At 40.4% G+C, this 8,726-nt stretch overlaps 1 protein-coding gene across 1 annotated transcript; it reads left to right on the plus strand.

The window, feature by feature from the left end:
- Nucleotides 1-4,138: 4,138 nt before the first annotated feature.
- On the plus strand, nucleotides 4,139-8,013 carry pgam1b (phosphoglycerate mutase 1b). Its single transcript, XM_012855561.3, has 4 exons — nucleotides 4,139-4,507; nucleotides 5,735-6,009; nucleotides 6,141-6,321; nucleotides 7,401-8,013. The coding sequence occupies exons 1-4, from the start codon at nucleotides 4,369-4,371 to the stop codon at nucleotides 7,568-7,570; spliced, it is 765 nt and encodes a 254-aa protein (XP_012711015.2). The 5' UTR covers nucleotides 4,139-4,368; the 3' UTR covers nucleotides 7,571-8,013.
- Nucleotides 8,014-8,726: the final 713 nt, after the last annotated feature.

Raw genomic sequence — 8,726 nt, forward strand, 5'->3', positions numbered from 1 at the left:
AGCACCCACCAACATCCCCCACTAAACTATGTAACTTTAAAAATGAACACTTTTACAAAAATGACAAAGATATTGTTTATAGCACTAAACAAAAAAGAAAAAAACTCTACAACAAATTCTATGCTAAGAAAACAGATTTCTTTCAGTACAAATAAGAAGCACAAAACAAAAATACTTGTTTATTATTTGAACTCAGAGGGGAAATCCTCAACTTCCTCAACATCTTAACTAACAACATCTTCAGAATCCAAGCTTCCTCTATTTTCTCAGTTAATGTGCTCATAAAATCCTATTGTATTTATTGCTCTTTCTGGCGTTTTGCACATTGATTGAACTTGTTACCCCGCACCTCCACACGACACCATAAGACCAGGAAATCAGTGAACAATCCTGTTGTGAAATGATTCTGAATGAACAGGTCTAGCATTGATTAAAATCAATGTGCTTCTTGATAATTCCCTAAGAATATTTCTTATATGACACTTCCAGGAGATTTTCTCATCAATTGTCAGTCAAGGAAATTTGATTTGATGTACTCTACGGTTTATGATGAAAAAATGTTATTCACGTATGCAATAAAACAAATGAACTTAGAAACAGCTTCTTTCCTAGAGCTGTGAGGGCTATCGCTCCCTGATGGGAGACTGTGGTCTGTTAAAAATGTTTAAAAAATCACCCAACTGTCATTACTGTGGTTTCTCAGCAGAGGACGACAGACCCCTGCTGAAAGTCTGTCCATCAAATGTTCATCACATGTTACAACCATATGTTATCCATCTATCATCAATCCATCTAATGTTAAATATGGTTAAGTCCATCATGTGTTACAATCACTTTACTGTTATTGTTTATTTGCACAGTATTATCTCAGGAATATCTAAATGCACATTTCTGTAAATGAAGCCTCAAATCTTTGCACAAAAGAACCTTATTACATCATTATTTGTTATCTGTGATTCATGAAGGACAACTAGTTCATGTAACATGGCTCATAACACTCGCGAAGGGACTATCAAAGCCCTCGTACTCTGAAAAAAACTTCTGATTTTCATCTTTTTAATCTTGTGCACGCTATAATGTAAAAAAAAAAAAAAAAATGGAAAAAAAACTGTAACCCTTGTGACAGCTGGAGATAGGCACCAGCATCCCTCATGACCCCACGAGGGATAGATGTGTTAGAAAATGGATGGATGGATGTAGTCCTTGTTCATTGCCTGTTTGTCTGTTATATGTACTCTTAGCCGGAGTGTCCAAATAAATTTCACCACGGTAAATGCGGTGACAATAAAGAATCTTTTGAATATTTGAATTCAAAAGATTCTACAAATGTCCATCCATCCATCCATCCATTTTTCGACACGCTTGTCCCTGATGGGGTTGTGAGGTGTGCTGGTGACTATCTCCAGCTGTCAATGGGCAAGAGGCAGTTCTATAAATGTCAATTATATTATTTATTTTTTTACTATAAAGACAGATAAATTATCATATTGGTGTCATTTGTATTATTACTAAAAAGCATATATTAAGTTCTGCTGAAGTTCAGTGATTATTCATTTATTTTTGAACAGCTATAAGTTTTAATTTATCATTCAGTAATTCCATCTGGAAGGTATTATGAGTTGCTTTCTGCGTTTGGGTGTAAATACTGCCCCCTGTGGGCCAACTCAGACATATTGAAACACTTTCAACCATGCTCGCTACTATTCTGGCTATCTGTAACATCCTCTCTGCCATGGGCCAAATGGCTCATTCTACAACAGCCTCTTCTTTGATGTGGTTTACCCTATACAAATACATCTGGAAAAAAATTATATTGTATAAGAGTGCAATATTTCTTGACAGTCTTTGCAGAAAGTGGAACGATTATTTGATAGTAATTCAATAAACTATTTCAAGCTTTTATTTATTGTAATTTTCATGATTGTGGCTTACAGGTAAAGAAAAACCAAAACAGTGTTATTCAGCAAATTTGAATATCACATTAGACCAGTGAAAAGGGATGTTTTAAGTATAAATGTCAGGCATCTGAAAAAGATGTCCATTTATTTGCACTGAATACTTGGTTGGGCCTCGTCTTGCTGCATCAATGTGCCGTGGCATAGAGACGATCAGCCTGTGGTTCTGTGTAGGTGTAATAGAAGCCTAAATTGCTTCCATAGCTGCCTTCAGGTCATCTGTCTTGTTGGTTCTGGTGTCTCTCATTTTCCTCAACAACAGCCCATAGATTCTCTAAGGGTTTCAGGTCAGGGGGGAGTTTGCTGGCCATTCAAGAACAAGGACACCATGGTCATGGAACCAGGAACTGCTAAAGATACCAAACCTTTGGCAGTGTGGGCAGGTGCCATGTCCTGCAAGAAAATAAAATCAGCATCTCTATAAAGCTTGTCTGCAGAGGAAAGCATGAAGTGCTCTAGAGTTTCCTGGTAGATGGCTACACTGACTTTGGACTTCAGAAAACCCAGAGGACCAACACCAACAGATGACATGGCTCCCCAAACCATCACTGACTGCGGAAACTTCACCCTGGACCTCAAGCAACATGGATTCTGGGCCTCTTCACTCTTCCTCCAGACTCTGTGACCTTGATTTCCGAATGAAACACAGAATTTACTGTTTTACTGAATTTGGACCTCTGAGGAACAGTCCAGATCCTTTCTCCTTGGTCCAGGTAAGACACTAGTAGCCAATGTATGTAGGATTCACCTATGCATACTAGATCTTGAGACAACAACTCCAGCCTCAGGTCACTCCTTGTAAAGTTCCCCCAAACAACTGAATGGATTTCACTTCACAGTCCTCTCAAGGCTGTTCTCCCCAGCCTTGCTGGTGCAGCTTTTCCTATAGTGCCACACTTTTTCCTTGCACTCGACTTTGTGTTAATATGCTTGAATGCAAAACATTGTTAACAACCAGCTTGTTCAGCAATGACATTTTGAGGTTTCCCCGCCTTGTGAAGGGTGTTGATGACTGTCTTCTGGACATCTGTCACGTCAGCAGTCTTCCCCGTAATTGTGTAGCCTACTGACACAGAGTGAGTGGCTGCTTAAAGGCCTTTGCTGGTTGTTTAAAGTTAATTTGCTGATCCTACAAGTCTTTGACAGGTTGAGATCTGCACTGTGGGCAAGCCATACTCTACCCCCAAATACAGAAGGTGCTCTCAGATAAACCCTTGTCTGTGGAGACAGACATTGACTTCTTGGATAATTGAGTCCCCGAGAGAGAAGATATTGAATTGCTACAGATTCAAGTATCACATCTCAATATTTATTTGCAACAAGAATACATTGAGTGATAGCAAGCCTTGTTTTTTGAGTAGAATGGATGTCACTAAACACCATCACACACCCTTTACCTAAAGCTGTTTGGCTTTTGGCAGAGGTAATGTTTTTTGTTTGGATTTTTATAGGCACATGTACAACCCAAATTTGCTGCTCAATCCACAAAGACCTGTTCTTAACAAATGTGGTATAGTTTAAGGAGAAGAATATAAAAAGACTTTCCAAAACTATGAAATTTTACTCCCAGGCATTGTAACAAGCAAAAACAAATTACTTATTTGTTAACATTGGGTTAAGTTCCTTTTTTAAAAAGTGTACTTAAATTACAGGTTGCGTTGTTTTAAAACTTTAAGTGATATTTGTTGCTGTTGCAAAATATTGTAAGGCTTATACTGTAGAGCAGGGCTCACCAAACATTTTGAAACTGAGAGCTACTTCATCAGTACTATCATACAATGAGCCACCTATACTGACCTTTGAACTACAAGAGTCCAAGCTCACCTTAACTTTACATAATAGAAATATTAAATCTATGTAAATACAAGTGTGATTAAAAAAGAAGAGCAACTGAATAAAATAGCATTTTAAATGCAGCTCACTGGAGGGATGTGCTTTTTTTTTAACAGGTAGGTTGGTGACCCTTGCTGTACTGGGTCCTTTGTAGTATTGTTATAGACTTAGTATATAGGTTGATAATTATATTTCTAAAAAATAAATAACTTTTTTCTTAAAATTACAGATCATTTGGGTCACATTAATCAGGCAGTGCTGAGTTTGTGGACGTGCCGCAGAGCGCATCCTCTTGACTCATCTCTCTCCTTCGCCTCACTCAGCTCGCCTTCTGATTGGTGGAAACCACCCGGAAGAGACGAAGGGAAGTCCTTTCGTCACTCAGGCAACTCCTTTAAACCCCTTCTCCACTAACTCGCTCTTCCTCTCTTCGGGTTGTCAAAAAAATATACCGACCCCTTCTCTGCGCATCGTCTTTAAGAGCTGCTGTGGAGTCGGGATTAATCCGCCAGCGTCGCTGCAGCCCTTTTGGAGGAACCGAAGTTACCGGAAGTACCGCGCAGAGGGCATCGGAGCGAGGATGGCTGCCTACAAGCTGGTTCTGATCCGCCACGGAGAAAGCGTCTGGAACCAGGAGAACCGCTTCTGCGGCTGGTTCGACGCCGACCTGAGCGACACCGGGGAGAAGGAAGCGAGGAGGGGAGGGCAGGCCCTTAAAGGTAAGGGATCTAGTCAGCGGGTCTCATTGGAGTCTCTCACTCGGCCACGGGGATAAGCCCCTGAAAAGATGGTGCTTATGTAACACTGGAGGATGAAGAGCCAGGCAGTGCAGAGTCTCTATTAAACAATCTAGCAGCTGCAAACAGCGAGAAAATATGCTGTTATTTGTCCAGTTAACAAAAAAAATTCAATTTCTCTGAACGATTACAGTTTAGATTCATACAGCGCTGTGCACCGTGGAAATTTCCTATGAGTCACTGTGAGTTTGGGAAACGTGTTCATGCATACACCCCTGCTGGTCTGACCTGAAATCCCCCTGCAGGCACATCATCCGGAGCTCATAGCCAGGCAGGGCCATGTGGCTGCAGGAGTCATTTAAAGGTGAAAGCTTAGCATGCAGATCAGCTTTGGGTCAAGTTCGAAACATTGTCCTTCAGACTAATATTAATTAACATTTGTTTATGGTTCCTGGCATAAATGTTATAACCCTTTAATACCAAGTAGTGCTTGATTGTGAAGTAAATGGAGAATGAGTAGTATTAAAATTGTATACTAATACAAATCTGAGAAGTGTGGAGTGCACGTGTTTTAAGGCGACCCGAGGTCACGCTTTGTAGAAGCTTGTTTTTCTGAAATTATAGCCGTAAGTCATCTTCTAGGGACAGCTCTACTCGCTTTCCACATCCAGAAACCAGCATTGCTAGTTAAGTATGTTAAAAAAATGTCAATGTTCAAGACCGAACAGACTAGGCCTGGGCTTTGACTGGGCCACTCTAATATATAAATATTATTTGATCTCAACTATTCCACTTTAATCACTAGCTGTTGGTTTAGGGTCATCATGCTCAAATTTGAACATCTCTTTCAGTGTCATTTGTATTGTAGCCTCAATCAGATTGCCCAATATTTAGATCCACCTGGATGATGGACAGTCTACTTGACTATTCGGCAATATATGACCTAAACCTGCCGTTCTACAACGTTATCCCTGACCTGTGCTTTGCTCTTTAGTCTTTGTGAGGCTGTTTGTTCACTTTTTCCTTCTATCAAACACCCGAGGTCTCCAAAGAACAGCTGTAGTCGGACTGAGACTGACCATAAAACTAAGTGTGGCAAAATAAGAAAAGGTTCAAAAGATGGGAATAATTTTGCACGACATTGTATTTTGGTGAACATTTCGAGGCTCATGAAGTGCTCTATTTTCTCATCTTTCTGATTAACCTCAGATGCCGGCTATGAATTTGATATCTGCTACACCTCTGTGCTTAAGAGGGCCATCCGTACCCTGTGGTTTGTCCTGGACAGCATCGACCAAATGTGGCTTCCTGTCCACCGGACCTGGCGGCTCAATGAGCGCCACTACGGCGGCCTGACGGGGCTGAATAAGGCAGAGACGGCTGCCAAACACGGAGAGGCTCAGGTCAAGATCTGGAGGCGTTCCTTTGACATTCCTCCCCCATCCATGGACGAAGGGCATGACTTCTACCAGGCTATTAGCAAGGTGAGCATCTCAGGGAAACCTGCGACACACTTTATTTTTTCCCCCCTACAACTACATACGTCTTTGTTGTCTGTTTAACCAATATGGCTTAAAGACTGCTGACAGCGGTAACGTTGGCCTTTTTGTGGTAGGACCGGCGTTATGCTGACCTGACGGAGGATCAGCTTCCCAGCTGTGAAAGTCTCAAGGACACCATTGCCAGGGCACTTCCTTTCTGGAACGAGGAAATAGTTCCCCAGATCAAGGAAGGGAAGAGGGTGCTGATCGCTGCACATGGCAACAGCCTGCGGGGCATCGTCAAGCATCTTGAGGGTAAGGGAGGGGGGAAGAAAATATAGAGGTACATCCCAGATATGATGGGTTTTTAATCCCCTGCTTAACGTTTGAATTCAGTTCTTTAGTTAAATTCTACAGATTAGCATGAATGAAAAAACAAACTTTATTTATCCAGAGTTTAGCATGCCTCATGTAGAGAAATAGTATTTATTGCTGTTATTCAGAGCATTCACAGTATTTTTGCTTTTATAAAAAATTTAGATTTTTTTAGTTCTTATAAGTGTGGCAGTCTGAGGAAGTTACGAGTAGTCTTACCTGCGGTTGACAGCTTTGTTCGTTATAAACTGTGAATGTGTTGAATCGCATCTTTTTCCAGAAGTAATTTACACTAAACTGCGCATCATTAATTGTGTCATGAACCGTTCTAAGCAAAACTATTTCAGCAAAAGGTCGTACCGGCAAGCAAAATATTTCACTTTTTGCCCTTTTTGAAGATCCAAATCAACTTTTTTTTTTTTTTCAAGCTGTTTCAAACACTGACAATTTTCCTAAAACATAAAAAAAAAACCTTCCTCAACTTTAGTTTATAATTGAAAAGCTTTGTATGGGGATGCTTCTGATGTCTTAAAATGTCCAGAATCTCCATTCAGGGTCTTTGGTTACATGACATTGCATCTAAAATTTTATACATGTATTGCTTTTGTAAATTTTTAGGCTCAATAATCCAGTTTCTCCCCATGAAACTAGTTTATAGCATGTTTAGAAAATTAAAAAAAGAAATTGGGTTTCCCTTTTCATCCACAACTTTTTGTCAATGGAAAGTTTGTATTTTAATGTGGGATTTTAACAGTCCGTCTAAAACCCAACGTGTAACCATGTTGGGTAATTTACCCAACAAGGTCTGCTGTCTGAAGTCTACTATTACTGAAACTAACAGTTGTATTTAGCTATTTTAAGTTATTAAATGCATTTCATCTCATTTGATTAACTTTTTTTTTTTTTTGTAGTTTATGTAGGCGTTACATTTAAAGCATACTGGTCCGGAAAAGAGAATAGAAAAGCTTTGCCGGAAACCTGAAATACAATAAGCTAAAATGAGTGTTGCTATTTCCCAGGTATGTCGGAGGAAGCCATCATGGAGCTGAACCTGCCCACAGGCATCCCCATTGTGTACGAGCTGGACAAGAACCTGAAGCCCCTTGGACCCATGCAGTTCCTGGGAGATGAGGAGACCGTCAAGAAGGCCATGGAAGCCGTGGCTGCTCAGGGCAAAGCCAAGAAATAGACTTTTCCTTCCTGCTGAAGCCCAGCGTACAGACCAATCAAGTCCTCTTCTCACATTCGGTTAAAAACACCTCCTTATTTAATGTGTGTCGTCACTGACTTGCACACGAGTAGACCCAAAATGTGCACTTTAGAAATAATACCCTGCTTAAAACACAATCAGGCTATTGTTTGTGTTTATTGGTCTTTATTCTGTTGTACGCTGAAACATGCATTTCGTTATTAGACTATCAAATACAGTTAAAGCACTGAATTAAATTGAAATTAGGGACCATAGAGCGGATGCAGCTCTGTCCTTTATGAACAGTGGCTGTAAGTAAATCGCAGTGGGAACAAGATCACCACTGGCTGTTGTTAAAGGGGCCGATTGTTTTGTTGTACACTGCTGAACTTTGTTTGCTGTGGCAAAAATAATAAATGTTGCGAGACATCATTCAACGATTAGTTGTTACCACTCTTTGGTCTATGTTTTTTTTTTTTTTCCCCATACTTTTCTTCTACTTAGGATGCAGCATCACACAGTGAATTTTAAGAATATAAATTGACTATAATCCTCAAAGATTTTAGTTTAGACACCACTGGGAAATGTTGGGCAGGATCATACACATTTAAGGCATTGTTAACTTGATTGAAGTTACTGCCTCTGAATGACTTGCCTCTTTGAAAAAGCTGCCTCTGTTTTGCCCTTGGAGGTTCTGTGTTGTGCACTGTGTTAAGCTATTTAATGTTTAGGAAACGACTCTCGGTCTGTCAGGTATTGTCTGGTGAATATCAGCCCAAACAGCTGATATTAGGACAATAGTTGAGCGTAATCAACCTGGGCAGTAAGTCTTAATACAGTGAGCCCTCCTGCTGTGAGAGGCTGTCCCCTGGGGGCCTGTAAAAGTCTCACATTTCAGTAACTTTACACTTGAGTGCACATCTGTGCAGATTCCAGTTCATTCGGTGCAGATGTATAGAGTACTACCCCCCCCCCCCCCCCCCCCCCCAATTCTGATTTTCAGGCCCTCTCCTGTAAGAAACTTGTATACAAGATGCAGTGCTGTCCTCTGGTGTCCTTGTGAGAGAAGTGCATAAGAAATAATAGCCACGATGGTTTCTGACAATTATTTAATTTTAGTTAGGTCATCTTTTGTATGATGAAGAAAATGACAAAC

The sequence above is a fragment of the Fundulus heteroclitus genome, unplaced genomic scaffold (assembly GCF_011125445.2).
Source record: "Fundulus heteroclitus isolate FHET01 unplaced genomic scaffold, MU-UCD_Fhet_4.1 scaffold_92, whole genome shotgun sequence".
NCBI classification, from domain to species: Eukaryota; Metazoa; Chordata; class Actinopteri; order Cyprinodontiformes; family Fundulidae; genus Fundulus; species Fundulus heteroclitus.

Excerpts from the sequence above, each read along its gene's own strand:
- pgam1b (XM_012855561.3), top strand. The coding sequence starts at position 4,369 with ATGGCTGCCTACAAGCTGGTTCTGATCCGCCACGGAGAAAGCGTCTGG. Across the intron at positions 6,010-6,140 it reads TCTACCAGGCTATTAGCAAG|GACCGGCGTTATGCTGACCT; the intron begins GTGAGCATCTCA and ends TTTTTGTGGTAG. Across the intron at positions 6,322-7,400 it reads CATCGTCAAGCATCTTGAGG|GTATGTCGGAGGAAGCCATC; the intron begins GTAAGGGAGGGG and ends GCTATTTCCCAG.